Source organism: Amyelois transitella, chromosome 3, assembly GCF_032362555.1.
Source record: "Amyelois transitella isolate CPQ chromosome 3, ilAmyTran1.1, whole genome shotgun sequence".
In the NCBI taxonomy this organism is placed as follows: domain Eukaryota; kingdom Metazoa; phylum Arthropoda; class Insecta; order Lepidoptera; family Pyralidae; genus Amyelois; species Amyelois transitella.
This window is the reverse complement of record NC_083506.1, coordinates 11564313-11585029: the sequence shown is the minus strand read 5'-3', so window position 1 is coordinate 11585029 and position 20717 is coordinate 11564313. Positions and strand designations below refer to the sequence as shown.

The following is a 20717-nucleotide window of genomic DNA, read 5'->3' as shown; positions in this document are numbered from 1 at the left end:
AAAAGCATAAGTACGTAAATTTTTTAACAAGATGAAAATAAAGGTAGAGGTTAGACAATGCGAGAATACAGACGTATATGTATATTAACTGAATGTTGTAAATCAAACATATATGTACCTATAAAACAAAGTTCATTGGTACATGTCTAGGATTTTTTCAGGTACTTTTAAAATTGGTTGTTGCAATAACTGTTTTCGTAAAAAATTGTCGTCGTCGAACTCTTTACACGATTTAATTATTTAAAATTTATATTCTACTTACATATTAGACATATTACTTTATAAAAAGACGTGAAAAAGTGCGTGTGATCTAAGTCTCAAGTAAGTAGAACTAGCTTTTGTTTCTCTTTAACCTTTGTAAAATTAAAGTATGTAGTATAAGTATTGAAAATTTTCAAAAAATATTAACTTTGAATTCATATATAAAACGATGTTAATAAAATTAATTCCACCCTGGACAATGCTCTTTATTTAATGTATTTTTTTTTTTATTTTTTATTTCTATGTTTATGAATGAAAATGTAATGTTACATCTTGCGCCAAATAAAGATTTTTCTTTCTTTTCTTTCTTTCTCTTTCGCAAAATGATGTTCAAAACGTACCTACTCGTAAGTGATCTATAAAGTGACATACTCGTAACATGCACCAGGTCCTCGGACTATCATCTTATCGCGGATATAAGTACTTATATTTAGTATTATAGCACAATAATAGTTACTCAGTTTTGTGCTAATTCTAAATGAGCTAGCCCGCGACTTCTGTAATCTGTTCTATTATCAGTTCTTATCAAGCAATATCAGCCGTTAATAAATGCGTGTTAGTGTCAATTCCGTGATAGTTAGGGGATATCGCTAAACAGCAGGACGAATAGTAAAATGTAAGTTTACCTTTCGTTTTTTAAGTTTAAACCATAATTCACTTTTGCATTTCGATGAATATCAATATAAGAAGATTGGCTTAGAATTAGTTTTACAGTAAATAAACGTTTATTTGATAAATATCACAGTTATTTATTTAGTGAAGAATACTGTTATCGCACCTCCCGTATATACATCTTAGTTTGGTCTAAAGGTTCGACTGGCAGAGAATGCCTTATGGAATAAGACCCACAATGTGGTTGATGATGATGTTGCACAATTCATATGCATTAAGTTTAAGTATATAAATACACAGTACTTTAGCAAAATACTGTTTTTAAAAACAATATCTATCTCTTCCATCATGATTTATTCCCGATTGTACTTTTTATGTCAATTTTTGCTAAAACCCATATTTTACAACCTATGAAAAAATTTGGGATTCTTTTTGGCAAATACGCGTACGTTCATACTGTTCATACTACAATTTTTCTGCCACTAGATTTTCTTCGCGTCCGCATTCATCAATTTTTTAACCAAACGTTCCCAATTTATGGTCATTATTCCCTCCCTTTCCTACGTTGCAGAGTTTTATCCGACATTTTATAATTTTGACAATTTGCTATTTATTAATGATTGTAGCCAAATAGCTGAACGTGTGGAACGTGAACGAACGAAACGCCATTCAGTCTTTTCAAGACTGTTGGCTCTGTCTACCCCGCAAGGGATATAGACGTGACCATATGTATGTATGTATTAATGATTGTATGCGCGGAATAGAAGACAAAATTTTAAAATTGTTGTTATATATTGGTAAATATTATTTATGATATGTATCATATTGCCATTGAGATTATTACTGATTTTGTTATTATATTATCACGTAATAAGTTATTATTATAATATGATACCGAATCCTACTGATAGGTATTAACACTTATCTACTTTACAACTACATACTTATCCATTATTACAAATCTCACTACTATATCCCGTACGAGGTTGACAGCCTGTTTGCCTGGATAGTATTGAAAATCGTGATCGAATTGAAATTCAGAGAAGTCTAAAGTTTATAAGGCCTATGATTTCCAATTCACGGTTTTTATTTTCACCTAATAAATATCGTACCTATCACCCGGTACCTGACACCACAGTGTCGAATTCACCATATGGCTGCTGAGACTGCAGACCAGATTCTCCTAGAGCGCAGATACATTGCATTCACGAAGAATAAGTTCCTAGTCAACCCTAGGGACCCTATATGTGATATGAGAAAACACCTGCTCTATACTACTAGGGTTTCATACTAGGGTTACTTCGTTTTTGAAGCAGTGGGAAGAAGAACCCAAAGGGCTGACATACACTATTCTTAGTCCTAATGAAGACAATAGGTATATATTTGATATGGAAAGCTAGTCAAATTGTAAATAATATGCTTCGGTTTGTTTATTGTAAGTAACAATATGAAACGAGGTGAGTGAGGCTAGCAGTATATAGTTAGTTTAGCCAAACGGGTAATCATATTTGATAATAGACTATCAGGTGTTTTTGGCTTAATTGTGATTATTAATAATTAGTAACGGGTGCAGAAGTAAAGATGATTGACAGAAGTGTGCTCGATGCTAGACTACGATCTACTATTCTTATGGGTGAGCTTTCAGACACCAGTCTAAGGAAGATATACCTTGATCAGTTTGAATCGGGCTGCATCCATCGCCATTACTAAATTCCAAATATGAACATAAAATGATACCTCTTTCCCGTAGATATCTGTCCAATTGCCATCACTGCATTCTTCTTATGCTTTATCTATATCAATACACTCTACATACAAGCTCGTCGGTTTCATTTCACCAAAGATCAAGTCAAGAGTGCCCACTATTGACCTGATCTTTGGCTAGGACGTTCTCGATTTGATCATAAATAATGTTCATTGCTACCATTTAGCTTTCATTATAATCTTCCTAGCGTTTGTCCCGGTAAGGACCTCATTAAGAAGTGGGTGTGTAAACACAAACAATTTTGCTATATTGTTTCCGTCTACAGTTCCATTGAGTGGTCCCATTCTGGGATCAGTAGTCAATGTTGCTGTTTTAAAAATATTTATTGAGGTACTAAACTTATTCTGAAATGTTCCAGGGCGGAGGAACCACAAGTGATTGGTATCATCAGACTGATCGTAGAGATCATCTGGACACACATCAGATTGAATTTTGAAGTCTTAAGATCCATTTACAACTTCTTCCTACCACGAGAGCCCAAAGATGTGTCCGAAGATATTGTCTTGGTAAGTGATTTTATTTTGATGAGCTTTAACACAATTTGTACACAATATGTTTACCTAATTAAATTTTATTTTAATTGTGTGAAATAAAATTTTGAGAGTTAATTATTGTAATTGCTTCTGTTACATGGGCACTAATCTTTTGCTTATGCTTATGATTATTTACGAGCGTGTCCACTGATGCTCTCTTAAGATAGTAGGTATATATAAGACATACCATAAATTATTGATAACATACAATAACACATTATTTGTCTAGCGATATCCCAAAATTCTTTAACTTATTACCTCCAGCAGTCGAACAAAATCGACTTTATCATTAATCTAGATACACAGATCCAAAGTTTAGGTAGTCCGACCACACTTTGATCAGGTGATAAAAAATTTTGTTAATATCATCACAATAACCTTTCGACGGCAAGTGTTATCACAGACAAACAAAGATATAATGATTATTCAAGAAATCGTACGATACTAGTTAAGGAATGCTTTTTGAAATTTACATTAGCGTACAATTTTATAATATATAGGCTGAGGGTCACACAGCGAGCTATGCTCGGTGTATTTTTGCGAGATCGAATCAGGTACAAGGAGATCCATAGACGAAAGAAAACCAAAAGACACAGCAGCTCGGGGTAGAAAACTGGCAATGTGGCAATAACCAGGCAGGCCATATTTCTCGAAGGACTGATGGCCAATGAGGTCAAAAAGTCCTCGATGGAAGACCACATACCGGAAAGCGTAGCGCAGGCGTAACCATAACATTGTAACAACACAACATTATGTATAGAGCATATACTAGTAAATAGGCCATTGTTGATAAAGGAACTAGAAACCGCGATAGTTAAATTGTTATAATAATCTAATTATGTCAGAATTACTGCAGGATATACAATTTTATATTACTAGCTACCAAGTAATCCTCATTAGATTTATGTGATGAACCAATATAAGTATATATATAAAATATAAATAAATATAAATATATAAATATATACGGGACAAATTACACAGATTGTATTAGCCTCGAAGTAAGTTCGAGACTTGTGTTACGAGATACTAACTCAACGATACTATATTTTATAATAAATACTTATATAGATAAACATCCAAGACCCAGGCCAATCAGAAAAAGTTCTTTTCTCCTCATGTCCTGGCCGGGATTTGAACCCGGGACCTCCGGTGTCACAGACAGTGCGTACTACCGCTGCGCCACAGAGGCCGTCAAAATTAAGTAAGGCTGCAGAGAGTGATATAAATGCCGGCGTTAAAACTAAATCAAAGATTAGATCTAGTCAGTGGTAAGCTTTTTAATTTGTATTGGAGAAGCGGCCGAGTTTACAAAGATTGGATTGAGAAATTGCGTCAGGCCAAGATGGAACTTCTAACCAATTGAACAAAATACATTTTCGCAGATCACAGGCGCTGGTCATGGAATGGGAAAAGAAGTAGCACTGAGGCTGGGCAGGCTTGGAGCCAAGATCGTATGTGTGGACATCAATCCGAAGGGGAATGAAGAGACTGTGAACATGATTAAAGAAGAAAAAGGATCCGCTTACAAATATGAGTACGTCAGTGAATACCTGAAATCTATTTTGAACACCGAAAATATAAAATGATGATTTTATTATAATGTTTATTACTGGCAAATCAAGAGTTTTTATAAGGATCAAGTTATACCTAAGTAAATTACATTTATAAATTGCTAACTCGTACATTTACATAATCAAAGTTTCAACAGTCCCTTGATCAGCCATAATACCTTAAACGGAAACATAAGTTTAAATGTAAACTTAAAATGTAGCTGAAAAATGATTGTACTATCACGAAAGTTGTGAAGACAAATTGTAAGTCAAACATTCAAAATTTCAGGTGTGATGTCACCAACCGCGAAGCAGTATTCGCCCTAGCGAACAAGGTCCAGAAGGAGGTCGGTGAGGTGACCATCCTCGTCAACAACGCTGGCATCATGCCCTGCAAACCTTTGCTCAGGCAAACGGAGAAGGAAATCAGAACCATGATGGACATCAACGTCCATGGCGTGCTTTGGGTGAGACTTCTAATTTCAAAATGCTTCTTACCATCTAATTCTGTTCCAATGTTGATGTGTCACATCTTTTTGGTTCACTACCTTCGGCGACATTGAAAGACATAATTATCATCTCCTGAATTAAGATTTCTAAATACTTTAGCTGCAGTGCAAATGAACAGAAAAGAACCATCCACAATCATCTCTATCGTAGTTTATCAAAAGCAACTTAACTTTACTAGTAATTTAACTGTTTTATCGCATTGGTTTTAAACTGTGAAGATAGACTAAGTTTTGTATATAATAATAAAATAATAAGCGTATACTACAGTCAAAAGAGGTGCCTTTACTAATATTTTAGGTGTCATGTGTAGAACATCAGCGACCCAATTTAATCTTCCACTTTTCGAGTCATAGACTAGTAACACTCAATATTTACCACGCATTTAGGCCTTTATATCTAAAAACTGGCTTCTCTGAGCATGTTCCTCTTCTTCCAGATGATCCAAGCGTTCCTCCCCAGCATGCTGGAACGTAACCAAGGTCACATTGTCTCCATGGCGTCAATGGCCGGCATCATGGGACTCTCCAACATAGTGCCGTACTGCGGCTCCAAGTACGCCGTGAGAGGCATCATGGAGGCCTTGTATGTGGAACTGCATGAAGACAAGTCCAGGGATACAGATGGAGTAAGTGTTTTCTTAAGCTTCCTTAGGATACTTCTGTGGCGAAATCTATACGCCACAAGACACAAAAATAAAAAATAAATTCACGCGACGCTATCAGACAAAAACAGCAAAAAACCTAAATCGCGCAAGCAAAGATTTCACGGATTGGAGCTATATATACAACCTCCGACACAACATCGTCTGTCGCGCGGTTCCCCAAGCATAACACCTAGCCTGGCGGAAGATCTTCCCTTTGGTGGCGGTCGAGCCGAATCATCGCTCCCGCTACACTTCCAATAAAATAAACGTCGATCATTCAGAATTAGTTCATCAAAACATGATAAGTAGCGATTTGACAAAGTGACTAAGTACATGCACTTCTAAGATCAGTATTTCGCTGCTTACTAACGATATCTTCTATCTCGATATAAAGCTCTGTAACATCCGATGAATAGAAGAGTCTTACCTCTCTGGAGAAGAGTCTTGGATGCCCCTTGTAATTCAGGTTTAATTTAGGTCTAAGCAGTGTCACGTCTAACCTCGCTGGGAAGTTTGTTTTATGCCTTTTGATATTATCGTCATTATAAACAACAAATTATGAATATAAGAATATTAATACTATGAAATCATTAACAGCCATCCTGCTTAACGTGGTTTCGATCTTATCGAGACTTCTGCTTTGTCTACCCCGTGAGAGATAAAGACGTAAAATATATTATTTTCTCTTACCCATGGATGTCGTAAAAGGCGACTAATTCACAGGCTTATGAACCAGGGATTCTTCTTTTAAGCGATGGGCTAGCAACCTATCACTATTTGAATATCTTTGCAAACAGCTGAACGTGGCTTACTATTTATTTATTATTAAACTTAGATATTTTTACATTAGGTAGGACATACATTTAACTGCTACAGTGTAACAAAAGCTAGTCTTTACAAGACTGGCTCTGTCTACCCCGCAGGGATTATAGGTATGTATGTATGTGCTATCAAGTAACAGTAACCCTTCTTTTCAGATCAAGTTGACCACGATTTGCCCGACAATAGTAAACACGGGACTCTGCAAGAAGCCGCGCTCGCGTTTCCCGAAGGTGATGCGGGTGGTGGAGCCCGAGGAAGCCGCAGACCAGATCGTGGACGCCATTAGGAGGGAGTACCTCGAAATCACCGTGCCCAGCGAATTGTACTACATTAGCAAGGTAAACCTTTGACATCGATGAACTAACCTTCTCTATCTATTTGCACCACGCAATACTGTTTGTTTTGTTAAAATGATAAATTATATATACGGGACAAATTACACTGATTGAGTTAGCCTCGAAGTAAGTTCGAAACTTGTGTTACGAGATACTAACTCAACGATACTATATTTTATAGTAAATACTTATATAGATAAATATCCAAGACCCAGGCCAATCAGAAAAAGTTCTTTTCTCATCATACCCTGGCTGGGATTCGAACCCGGGACCTCCGGTCTCACAGACAAGCGTACTACCGCTGAGCCACAGAGGCCGTCAAATTTTTTTAGGGAGGCCGCAAAAATTCGGCTATACAAATGATAATCGATCATACATTACATGGCCTCCTATACAGCCATTAAATTATAGCATGCAAAATTATAAAAGTTAATATTTTTTTATATTATTTATATTTCAGTTATACCGAGCGATACCATATAAAGCTGCAATAGTTGCCAACGATTTCATTGGAACTGGAGTGGATCCCCATGATTAGATAAGTTTTAATGTTATATAAATAATATTAAGAACAATTTTAAAAATAAGGATAATATCTACATATTTATGGGAATTACTAGCTGTGCCCGCGACTTCGTCCGCGTGGAATAGTTTTTTGGGCATCATATTTATTTTTGCAAACATCCTCCTCGGCTTTGGCTTGGGGCGGTCAGGCGGTCACGCGTATTAGAAAGAACGCTGGTTCGCCGTATTAAATGTTTCGCTGCAAATTGCTTATCACGACTATATCTCAAAACCTATTCGTCTGATTTATATACTGTAAATGGCAATTTTAGTCTACATGAAAAGCCGAAAGTAATAAACATATTTATTTGGATAAGGATTAATACTGAATTAAAGAAAATTGGTTTCAAAATAACTTATGTTTATTATGAAAAAATAATCTAAAAAAATGAACATAAAAGCGGTTGATGTAAGTAAACCTTAAGAGATAGATATATGCTCTCGCGGACTTTTTTGTGGCAAAAAATGAGTACTTCACATCTTTAGTACATTGTTTTACTATATCTTTGTTGGTTAGCGCAGCGTTCACGTGGGAAGCTCGCAGATGGCCGACTCATTCAACTTTCACCTGCATTGTTGACGTTTCCAGTAGGAAATTCGGGATAAAATGTAGCCTATAGCCTTCCTCGATAAATAGACTATCTAACAGTGAAAGAATTATTCTAATCGGTTCAGTAGTTTCTGAGATTAGCGCGTTTAAACAAACAAACAAACAAACAAAACAAACTCTTCAGCTTTATAATATTAGTATAGATAAGTATTTATTTTATTAATAATTCCTAAATAAGGATCTTGTTGATTACGAACTAAAATTAAATTTAGAAACAGCATAGCATCAACTTGCGTTGTGTATGGAGAATCATTGATAAAATAAATATTTATAGTTAATATAGTATGCATTTATATTTTAATGTCACAATAAACTCAATTCATTCAAATTGTCCTTTTTATTTTTCTTGATCGATCTTTTTAATAGTGTATTATGAAAAATAAAGTCAAAGATTTTGTGCTCATATAATTTAACAATCAAGTATTATAACCATGGATTGAATAAATATATTTTAAACGTGGAACTAATTATAATATAGATATTGTAAATATATTAATTATGCTTAAATGTTATTCCATCAACTATATACATTGTAACATATAATGACGTATTTATCCTTTGCGGGGTAGATAGAGCCAATTATACTTAAACTAAAAAGCCACGTTAACTCAGCTAATTGGCTTAATGAGTGGCACTCATCAATACCTAGTTATATTTTTAAACCATAAAAAGAAATGTGCCTTCCCTTCAGATTCCCTGCACTATAGAATAGAACCACTCCATATGGATGTCGTAAAAGGCTAATAAACATTGAATTCTCCTTGTAGCCGATGGGCTAGCAACCTGTCACTATTTGAATTTCAATTCCATCATATTGCCATACAGTCACGCACGACCTTTTAGTCTTTTCAAGACTGTTGGCTCTGTTTACCCCGCAAGAGTTGTAGACGTGACTATATGTATGTATGTATGTATTTTTTTTATTTACAACTGAGCAACCTATAAACTATGATTTGTTGTTTGTATTCAGAGTCTTGAGGAATGCGGTCGCTTGTCTTCTCGTGGGGAGACATTGACCAAATGCTTCTAATAATAATGGCTCCTGTTCCACAGCTTGTCTGAAATTAGGAGAAGATCGAATTTATTTTCTACACTAGCTTTTATCCGCGGATTCGCCCGCACGATTCACTCGTAGCACTACCTATTGAAAAAGATGAATTCAGCACCGCCTAAAAAAAACAACAAAATGTCCTATAATGAAACTCCTGATTCTTATATGGACCTCTGACTGTGATTTGTCCCATAACATAATAATAATAAATTTATGACGACCCCATCGCCCCCTGGGTCACCTTCCCAGTGCAATCAGTCTCCGCAGGGCAGCTTGTGGCGAGCTGTTGGGGAGTAGCGACCCCACGGACCTGAGTGCTCCCAGGGGAGGCCCCTGTTCCTCGCCTCCGATCTTCCTTCGCCAAGGTCGGAGTGGAAACCGATGAGGGACAAGACCCCTACCTCTGGCTTGCCTTAACCGGCCGGTCAGAGTGGAGTCGCGAGAGCTATACGCTCGAAGGATGGAAGTGTAAAATGTCATAACGCCGGGGGTGCCTGACTGGATCACCACGATTTCACGCCCCGCAGTCCCACCTCTCGACATCCTTAGCCACCCACGCCGATGTTGCCCCTTTGTTGCCAATCATGGTGACTGATTTGAGGGGCCCATTTAGTGAGTGGCGAGTCACCACCTGCCACATAATAGTCACGTATTCATGATTATGGCAGGTGTCCGAACTTCTCCAGCAATAGCCCAGTTAAAATCCATCCAAACGTCAACTCCATAACCCATAATCCTTTTCCTTATTTTGTAATAGCTCCACCTCCTGCCGAGACCTGTTCATGGACATATCATCTATTGATATGCCCGGGAACGGGTTTTGGCAGGAGAACAACATAACATCAACTTCTCCAAAGGGCCTCTACGTGTTGGATTTATATCCCCACGCAAGCCTCTCAAAAATCCGGGGTGTATAGACCCGTGAAATCCAAGCGGAGAAAAATAAATTTATACTTATTTGCTACAGTACGAAATAAAAAATAAAAAAAACTCTTGGCTCTGTCTACTCCACAAGGGATATAGACGTGATTATATTTATGTAAGTATATTTTGAATAAAAAAAATAAAAAAAGATTCAATTTTTTCCACAACATACCAATAAGCAAGTTAAATTAATATTGGGAGGTGGACTGGAGCCTAAACTAGGTTAGACCTGTATTTCAGGCCTCCAGGTCACCCACCCGTGGCAAGAGAGGTTTACATAATACATACATACATAAAATCACGCCTCTTTCCCGGAGGGGTAGGCAGAGACTACCTCTTTCCACTTGCCACGATCTCTGCATACTTCCTTCGCTTCATCCACATTCATAACTCTCTTCATGCAAGCTCGGCGGTTTCAGGTACTAAAACATAATATATTGAATAATACATACATAGTTTGTATGTAAGCTAGGAATTAGTATTTTAGGGAGAAGTGAATCTGATGCGAGTGTCATGTATACGCGGTTATGAACAAACCAAAAAGGAACGCCTGACTCTCTCATCTAAGGATGTTCCCGATTCAACCTCCACCGCTATACCTACTCCGGGGCCCGGGGTCTACCCTCCGACATTGTGAGCGCGCCTCTTTCCCGGAGGGGTAGGCAGAGACTACCTCTTTCCACTTGCCACGATCACTGCATACTTCCTTCGCTTCATCCACATTCATAACTCTCTTCATGCAAGCTCGGCTCCTTATAATGTTCTTCTTTATAACTTACCTATAGTCGTCTAAGGAGACGCTCCCATCCTTGTCGACGTCAAGTTTCTTGAGCACCAGTTCCACCAGATCCCTGACGCCTTCGTCAGGGTCCTCGTCACCAGGTTGCTTGAGAAGTGCATTCCTTAAACATACATACATACATATGATCACGTCTATATCCCTAGCGGGGTAGACAGAGCCACCAGTCTTGACAAGACTGATAGGCCACGCTCAGCTGTTTGGCTTTGTGATAGAATTTAAATTTTAAATAATATAAAATTCCTTAAATAATAAATTATGTAATATAAAATTCTTGCCTTAGAGGTGCTTTAGAGAAAGAATTTTGCGTGGGAACTTGGAAGAACGGGTGTTACGTTACACCCGTTCTTCCAAGTTACTTAACTTACCAACAAGATAACATCTAGATTATTTATTTACCTTCTTTATTTAAAAATGAATACCTTTTTAATTTTTTGTTATTTAAACAACTTCTTCCTCCTGGCTTTTATTCCCAGTTGCAGCCTCACTTCTCTGAAGTGGAGCCCGGGGTATGATTATGACCATGGATCCTAGATTGGGTAAGTCAGGTTGACATGACAAGTCTTGTTTAACTTTTAGATTTCAACGTTACACGGGATATAATAGCGGGCCCAGACGCTAGTATAAATAGGTAAACTGGTTCTAATAAGTTATCCACATCCACACGTTTGTTTCTCGGGAGCGGAGAAACTGGTCATTGAAAAACACTATTCCAAAGCACGCCTAGGCCTTAAGGTGAACTGAGATAAGTATCTTATGCTTTCATCCAGGAAAAAGACTATTTAGGTTGGATTTGCGTAAAACAACAATGTCCGTGAGCGACGCCGCGGGCTACAGCTATCTTTTATATTTCTCTGAAGCGCAGTTTAAATTCTGTTCTCTTTAAATCTGTCCCCTTATTTGTGCTGTAAAATCAACTCTACCAAAATACAACAATATTTCTAACAATAACACTTACTTCAACAGCAAAAACATTTCATCCCTGGTAATGAAGCCGTCGCTATTCAAATCGTAAACAGCAAAACAATGTGCCGTTCTCTCTTCATCAGTACCCTTCAACAGTATGCTTAACCCTCGAACCCAGGCTTCAAACTTCAGGGCTCCTTCACCACCATTAGGTCCCCTTTCCCAGGTCACCCACACTCGTTCTAGAATGGTCTCCTCTGTGACCAGGTCAAAAGTGTTGTGCATTACGTCTCGGAATGTCCCTTGGTCTATGCCCTGAAAATTAAAAGTGGAGTTAGGTTATTTTTTATAGATAAGTATAATACCCGCCCCGGATTCACACGGGTAGCAAGGTTTATATTTCTCAGAAACTACTGAAAGAAAATTCGTCCACAACTTTTTGAGATTATCGCATAATTACATACAGAACAGACAGAGAAAATAAGGGGACTTTACAATATGTAGTTCTTCTAGCGAAGTGATTTTTTGTTATACTTTCTTAAATTTTTACTTACATTTTTATTAGCCAAATCATAATCATTGTAATTCATTACAATAACGTGTAAGAAAGTTTTAGTTTGTTATATATGAATTTTGCTTTTTTAAATGAAGTAGATATAGTAGGTATAGTTGAGAAATTGTAATAGTCACATTTTGTAAATTTAATAATAACATTAAATTAATTAATTTATATCACATGTAAGATATTAAAATAAAAACAGTTATTCCTGTTATGACGCTTACATATATAGTCTCGAATAATTTCTTAAACGAAATGCTACGAATTTCGAAGAAAAGAAGAATATTACTAACTAGCTTTTACCCGAATTTAGTGCCACCTACAAAAAATACTCGTTTTTCGCAAATCCCACGAGAACTATGTAAATATTTACGGGGATGAAAGGTATTTCCCCTTTGTCCTTCACCAGATTCTTAACGACTAAGGGATAAGCTTATAAACTTGTGACTCTTCTTTTAGGCGATGGGCTAGCAACCTGTCACTATGCATGCATGCATATCGCCACGTCTATATCGCTTGCGGGGTAGACAGAGCCAACAATCTTGAAAAGACTGAATGGCCACGTTCAGCTATTTGGCTTAATGATAGAATTGAGATTCAAATAGTGACAGGTTGCTAGCCCATCGCCTAAAAAAGAATCCCAAGTTTGTAAGCCTGTCCCTAAGTCGCCTTTTACGACATCCATGAGAAAGAGATGGAGTGGTCCTATTCTTTTTTGTATTGGTGCCGGGAACCACACGGCAGCTACCTGTCACTATTTGAATCACAATTCCATTATTAAGCCAAACAGCTCAGTCTCAGTTTCAGTCTTTTTAAGACTGTTGCCTCTGTTGGATATAGACGTGATTATGTATGTATGTATGTATGTACATCAACTTTAGCTGCAGGCTGTCCAATGGCTGCCGGCGGGGCTGTCGACTGCGCCGCCGTCACCAGCTTTTTGTACATCACAAACAAAGCTTCCAGTTCATTTCTGTAACAAAATGGAAAAGTTATAGGTACTTCAATGTTAACTATAAAGACAATACTTGATGAGAATTGTCTTTATAGCGAACCGACCTATGGTAATAGACATTCGAATTGAATTTAATGATTCTGTTGGATGCAGTACGTAAATACCTAATACTGGATTTTTATGTATAAAAAGGCGAATAATTAATATGGATTGAACTAATTAAGAAAACTTTTTTTATATTTTACACACATAGATAAGCCTTTAACCTCTTTTGCCTTTACTTTAACGAGGTAAACTGGTAATAAGTTTGGCTTAGTGATGAAAATCAATATTTTATTCAGAAAATAGGCCTTCGCAGGCACATTTTCATGTCATTTTACATTTCCATAGATAACAGTGCCGTGTGGTTCCCGGCATTTAAAATACGACTAAGGGATAAGCTAGTAAACTTGGAATTCTTCCTGTAATGGGCTCGCAACCTGTCAATATTCGAATCTCAATTCTATCATTAAGCCGAACAGCTGAATGTGGACAATCAGTCTTTTCAAAACTGTTGGCTCTATCTACCCCGCAAGGGATATAGACATGATAATATCTATAAAATTTTAGCTATATCTTACATAACTAAAATGTAGTTATATAAGTATTAGCTGTGTGGTTCCCGGCACCAATACAAAAAAGAATAGGACCACTCCACCTCTTTCCCATGGATGTCGTAAAAGGCGACTCAGGGATAGGCTTGCAAACTTAAGATTCTTTTTTAGGCGATAGGTTAACAACCTGTCACTATTTGAATCTCAATTCTATCGTTAAGCCAAATAGCTGAACGTGGCCATTCACTCTTTTCAAGACTGTTGGCTCTGTCTACCCCGCAAGGGATATAGACGTGACCATATGTATGTATGTATGTATGTATAAGTATTTATCAAAAAGCTACAAGCCCTAATTACCTAAGCACTTAACCGCCTTGAGGCTAGCATTCTTTCAAAGAAAAAAGAAGGGAACGTTCTAAAAAACGGACACAGAGTCTCTTTAAAGAACAGAAAATATTTAACCATATTGGTATTTTATCAAGAATTTTTTTTAAACTTTATTAATGTCACGAGAAAGATCTCTGTTTAATAATATCCTCTTAGCTAACATCACACGAAAAATTACACAACCCCATAGATAGGTACACGAAGTATACACAAAAAAAAAATACATTTGTACAGCAATAAACTCACTTAGAGAAATGCGTGCTTTTATTCAAAGCGTCTAAAGTTTTCTCCTTCAACTTTTTGTGCGTCATGCCGCCTTCTGTTCGGCGGCCCGCGCTCTACTGCCAAAAAGCTTTAAGCTCGTGAAAAGCTAATGGTATAGTACTACCTGTAGATTGTGATGTTTATTGCATTTGGCTAAGTTTCATTTTTCCAAGACGCCCTAAGTTTACTTTTTCTTTATTTTTTTAAGCGTTACCTAACAATCCCGAACGTTTTTGAGTGATTAATAAAAAAGAATAAAATAAAAGACAAGGTAAGTGTCATAATGAAATAATTTCACGATCAGGAAGTAAATAAAAAATGCACGTTTCCTAAGAGTAGGTACCCCAAATCCTTCCCAAACAGGTGTATAATGAAAACTCATCTTAGTCGATCAGTCATTGCTGAGGATCGTGTCTCTATTTAACCTTAGCTTAGCATTAATAAAATATGGTAGTTGGCAAACCATCTGTTATGAACAACTGCCTTATCCCGTAACATCGCACGAGCGACGCCTTTTTTATCGCGCGAAAAAACTATCGCTGTTTCGCTCTTTATAATGACGTGAAACGGGACAGCGATACATACATACACAAAATCACGCCTCTTTCCCGGAGGGGTAAGGCAGAGACTACCTCTTTTCACTTGCCACGATCTCTACATACTTTCTTCGCTTCATCCACATTCACAATGTTCATTCTCTTCATGCAAGCGGGACAGCGATAGTTTATATTAAACAGAGTCGCGGGTGCCATTTTACGGGAGCTGGTGTAGAACTATTCCATAGTAATGGTTCACTTACTTGTTAAACCTAGTGCTCTTAACCAGCGAATCGAAGACCTTCTGAGGCGGCCTGGACCCTGGCACCACGGATTTGGGTCTCTTCTCCTTTGACACCGGAGCTATGTGGACTCTTCTTTCTGCAGCCGCCCGACCAGCATTGAGGAAGATCCTGACTCCTTTTAATGCCATAGTGGTGGCTGATATACTCAGCGCTTGTGGTTTTGATGCCATGATCTTAAACAAAATTCCTCATCTATACGTACTAAAACATAAATAAGATATGTACTGTCTTTTTGCTTTTGGCTTTTAGTCCGGCCGGTAGTCTGGACAACAGCCCAGGGTATGCCTTCGCCTTAAAGAAGAATCCCAAGTTTGTAAGCTTATCCCTTAATCGACTTTTACGACATCCATAGATAAGAAATGGAGTAATCCTATTCTTTTTTCTATTGGTGCCTGGAATCACACGGCACATTTAAAATTATAACACCCATCATTTTCGTACAAAAGTTCGAACTTAGTGCATATAACAACAAAATAGCAGTGTAAATAAAACAGATATATAATTTCCACTTCCATCGTCTAAAAATAACGATCAAACCGATATACATAGACGTAAATGTACATTCATCCTCCATAAAGCTTAGAAAGTTCTGTCTGAAAACAATTCCCGGCCGTGCCTCGCACCAGCCGCGTACGGTAGATAACAAATTGGCGCTAATTACCTACCTGGCTTTGTTCTGAAATTAGTTATACTTCGAGGAATGATAAGAAATGTGTTATCTAATACTTGGCTTAGCAGTCAAACTTGGCGTTAGGAAATTAGAATAAATGATTTATTGATTATGGTGCTCTTTTAATAATATTGTTTTTTATACAATTTTTTTATATACCTACAAACAAGTGGAAAGATTGTAGATAATATAAAATAAGGCAAATACTTCGTCAAGAGATAATTCATAAGGTACCTGTTACTTCAGCAAAGTATTTTACATATCTACATATAATCACGTCTATGTCCCTAGCGGGGTAGACAGAGTCACCAGTCTTGAAAAGACTGATAGGCCACGCTCAGCTGTTTGGCTTAGTGATAGAATTGAGATTTTTTTTGTATTCATATTTCGTGTTCTCTCGGCTAAATTATGAACTAAACAATGGAATTATATTTTAATTTTAACTTTTTTGTAAGGGTATTATATTAGTAGTAGTTCTTTAAAGCTATTTACATATTTTCATTTGGTACAGTCATCGCCTAAAGTGAAACTAAAATAAAAACATGAAAATTCAAGGAAGTTGATTCTTTTTTTTAATCCATGGGAACGAGATGGAGTAGTCCTTTTATTTTTTTTTATTTGCTGCCGGGAACCACAATTTAAACACCCTAACGAAGAAATGTCAGACTTAGTCTTAAGTGTCGAAAACCACACGATACAAGACAGTATATATTGTACGAGTAGTATGCCTTTACTCACAGTCTTCACCTCACATTAGATGCTATCTTTGCACGCAATACATGCCACTATACTGAGTAAGTTAGGGCCGTGACTTCGCATGCAGGGAATGTAAATTGTACATAATATGACACGCGACATGCCTTCCACAATTTGTAAGCTGAACATGACGAATAACTAGACATTTTGAATTTTTGGCGGGAAACGTAATTTTATAAACTTTTTTTTTTTTACTAAATGTGACATTTATTGACGTGTGGTTTTCGGCACTTTAAATAGGACCAATCATTTACCGTGGTTAACAGTATGTAAGACTGGAATATACATCTGAAGGGACGTTTTACTGAAACCAACACAAGCAGGGTGATGCTATATGTGCCAATTGTGATCCCAAAATTAACTACAAAAGTCCAATGTATCAATTAATTAAATGTAAATAAAACAACATAAAAAAGCCACAGAAATCTCAATTTTTTCTTGTTTTTTATAACCAAACGAATGCGAAATCGTAACGCTTAATAATTGTAACCTCTCTTCACAACACTAAAAATAACAATGGAAAACTATCGATCATGGCCCGCCAAAACGCAGCCAACTAATGTCTGCAATTTGAAATTCGAACATTAGAAAGGAACAGCAGTATCGTACTTACTCGCGTGATTTATGCCCCTACGTTCACAATTCAAACTATAGAACACACCGTATAAAGACTTATGATTTATCGCGAGAATGCGTACCAAGCAGAGGTAGCAAGAGTAGCAACTTAGTACTCGATGTTGCTAGGTTACCAATTTCGGCAGTATTGAACTTTTTGCCCAATCATCCACGTGTGACCTCGTTTGGAAAACTCTGGGTGGTATTTTTACGTCATCGTACAATACTTCCGGGAAAATATCGTTTGAAACGAAAGGCTCAGATAGATTTGATGCTATTTTTACGCAGTATCACGGAGGGAAGACGGAAGAAGCTCAATGAATTGAGATTACGTCATAATCTTTTCCTCTTTGAAAGACTCCAGGCTAATGTAAGAAGTATTCAACAAGGAAAAGCTCCAGGATGATGCTGTGAATATTACTGACATTTGTGATTTTTGGCAGTCCCTTAAATTTGTACTTACTTTTGTTTTTTTTTTTTTATTGAGTTAGTACCTACCTCAGTTTTAGAGGCAAAACTGTAATTTTTGCCACTTAATGTTTTTGTATGTTCTTTCCCTGAATCTGAGGTCAAGTATCGATGGTTAAAAAATTATATACCTATTAGGTTATTTAAACCATAACACACTAAATCAATAATAAAATTAGGCCTTACTTGTCCGATAAAAATTATTCACACACATATACATGTGGATATCGTAGGAAAGGGGGCCTTTTCAGGAACATAAAAAGACCAAATGTAGTAGGTACAAAAGAGTTAAACTAATGAAAGGCATTGTATTGTAAACTGTCACTTAGGTATATACCGTCTTGCACGATTCCCAAGCTTCCAAGCTATCAATTAAGATTATCTTTCATTCCCAGCAGTTTCACTGAGAAATTTGACCATTTCCACTATAACAACAAAACTATCCGTAAATACCCTTTGTATTCATTAGAGGCACCAGGATTAATCTATCCTACTAATATTATATATACGAAAGTTTGAGTACCTATGTCAGGATGTCAGTATGGATGTTTGTTACTCTTTCACGCAAAAACTACGTAAACCGATTACGATGAAATTTGGTACGTAGGTAGCTGAAGACCCAAAATAACATATAGGCTACTTTTTATCCCGGATTTCCCGTGGGATTGATAGGGTTTCCATGCGGACGAAGTCGCGGGCGGCCTCTAGTATATTTTATAAAATAGAGGACGCCTGCGGCTCCATCCGCGTAATACGAAAAGTCACCATAATTCCTGTTCCCGCGGGAATTTCGGGAAATCCTCATTTGGTTGACCAGATAAAGAACCGCACGCAAAATTTCAAGTCTGACTCAGCGGTAGGTACGGGCATAGCGTTAATTGTGAGTCAGACATTAACTTTCTTTTTTATACATAGAGAGTTTTATATAGATAGATAGGTTAAGTTAATAGTAACGTCTTCGGAAAAATTAAACCGATCGTAAAATTGAGAAAACAATAAAAGGTGACCTAGGCTTTCTATTGTACCAAGGTGGAAGCCGTAATTGGCCGCTAGTGCCTTCATTAATATTTTAAACCTCTTTCTAGAGTAGGTACCTTAATTTCAATTAATGTTATTTGCCGCCTGTGGTTCCTTGTGGTTCCCGGCACCAATAAAAAAAAATAGGGCCACTCCATCTCATTTCCCGTGGATGTCGTAAGAGGCGACTAAGGGATAGGCTTATAAACTTGGGACTCTTATTTTAGGCGATGGGCTAGCAACCTGTCACTAATTGAATCGCAATTCTATCATAAAGCCAAACAGCTGAACGTGGCCTGTCAGTCTCTTCAGGACTGTTGGCTCTGTCTACCCCGCAAGGGATATATACGTGATTGTGTGTATGTGTTATTAAAAAAAAAAATCAGCATAAGTACCTGTATCACAGAAAAAAGGTATGATATATTGGATTAATATATCATTATTGAACATCCTGATCCCACACTTTCATTAAGTAGATTGAATTAGATATAAACCTACTGAATATCTCCCGAATGTCTTCATATGTGGTTACATAATATAAAGCATACCCTTATACTTATTAATAAAAATATGTTTTTTTTGTTCGTAACGAATGAACTTAAAAACTACTGAACCGTTTAATTGATGTCGGCAACAAGACTGACGGAACCTTCAAAAGAACAGCTACTTATTTTCTGAAAATTCCCACGTGAGCGAAGCCCCACGCAAAAGCTAATAAGTAGGTACTTTGAAGACTTCATTATTGCATGTGTTTATTCATAAAGTCATCCAGGTATTTGCAATCGCTACTATAATCACTATTCTTTGGAGATATTAGGCAAATTTGTACAGTAGCACTGCCTTAGATCATTTACTTTACAGAAATAATGACAACTGAACTGAAAAGCTGATTGCTAAAGCTGAAACCCATTATGTAGGTACTTGTTATTTTTTAAGACGAAAGCGACATCTATCGGTATTTGCCAAAACCTTGCCTCAAATAACCAGAAGTTATCTGCAAATATTGGCGTTTTGTTCTTGCTGTTATGAACGCAATGAAAAAGAAATAAGTTTATCGCTAAGGACGTAAAACTTGACGCCACAACAAAGTTAATATCGTCTAAACAATAATTATTTTACAGATATACATTATTTTAAAATGGATCTTAATATGACTCTATTGACAGCCACATTTCAGTATTGTGTGCCTTATTGAAAGGTACTAAAGTCTGTTTCGGACGGACGGTTAAATTTATTTTTCTTAATATATTTTTCATAATTACTTAATTACTTTCGGTTCAAAAGCTACCGGATATTTCCTAACAGAAAGTTGTTTTGCTGCTAGCTACACATTCATGTCTTAGTTTAAAACAAACTTTTTATATCTTGATTTTGATCGGTTTTAATTTAGAAATTTTATTGTTGTAACATATAGGTATATGCTCAGATTCCATAAACACTAACATTGAATCGAAAGGCATAAAATATCATCTCTCTCTTAGAGTAGTAAAAAGAGAAAGAAAGTAAGACAATTTTTTTTTAACATTCGTTTAAGGGGCAGATAAGACTCGTGAGTCTTATCTTTGGCTCGCATTAACATACCTATAACCTTATAAAATTTCTGTGACATTTCCGTATATTGTATATTGTATCATTGACAAACAAAACGCACTTATCTGAAGTTAGAAACAAGCTCAACGTCAAAAATAATGTCAATTTGACAGA

The 20717-nt window shown here is 36.7% G+C and overlaps 2 protein-coding genes across 2 annotated transcripts; one reads left to right on the top strand and one right to left on the bottom strand.

Annotated features, from left to right (window-relative positions):
* Positions 1 to 718: 718 nt before the first annotated feature.
* Positions 719 to 8536, top strand: LOC106129834 (epidermal retinol dehydrogenase 2). Its single transcript, XM_013328524.2, has 7 exons — positions 719 to 877; positions 2997 to 3144; positions 4557 to 4708; positions 5014 to 5191; positions 5671 to 5859; positions 6855 to 7037; positions 7495 to 8536. Coding segments are annotated over exons 1-7 (930 nt in total). The 5' UTR covers positions 719 to 875; the 3' UTR covers positions 7573 to 8536.
* A 358-nt stretch (positions 8537 to 8894) lies between these two features.
* Positions 8895 to 15789, bottom strand: LOC106129774 (calaxin). Its single transcript, XM_060948471.1, has 5 exons — positions 15446 to 15789; positions 13318 to 13420; positions 11941 to 12203; positions 10963 to 11085; positions 8895 to 9266 (listed from the first exon to the last, which is right to left on the bottom strand). The coding sequence occupies exons 1-5, from the start codon at positions 15655 to 15657 to the stop codon at positions 9155 to 9157; spliced, it is 813 nt and encodes a 270-aa protein (XP_060804454.1). The 5' UTR covers positions 15658 to 15789; the 3' UTR covers positions 8895 to 9154.
* Positions 15790 to 20717: the final 4928 nt, after the last annotated feature.

What these genes read in the sequence shown, in the direction of transcription:
- LOC106129834 (XM_013328524.2), top strand. An exon ending in TGTCCGAAGATATTGTCTTG is followed by an intron (nt 3,145 to 4,556) that starts GTAAGTGATTTT and finishes ACATTTTCGCAG; the next exon opens with ATCACAGGCGCTGGTCATGG. An exon ending in AATTGTACTACATTAGCAAG is followed by an intron (nt 7,038 to 7,494) that starts GTAAACCTTTGA and finishes TTTATATTTCAG; the next exon opens with TTATACCGAGCGATACCATA.
- LOC106129774 (XM_060948471.1), bottom strand. Translation starts at nt 15,657, where the DNA reads ATGGCATCAAAACCACAAGCGCTGAGTATATCAGCCACCACTATGGCA. An exon ending in AAGAGCACTAGGTTTAACAA is followed by an intron (nt 13,421 to 15,445) that starts GTAAGTGAACCA and finishes ATTTTGTTACAG; the next exon opens with AAATGAACTGGAAGCTTTGT. An exon ending in GAAATGTTTTTGCTGTTGAA is followed by an intron (nt 11,086 to 11,940) that starts GTAAGTGTTATT and finishes TGTATGTTTAAG; the next exon opens with GAATGCACTTCTCAAGCAAC.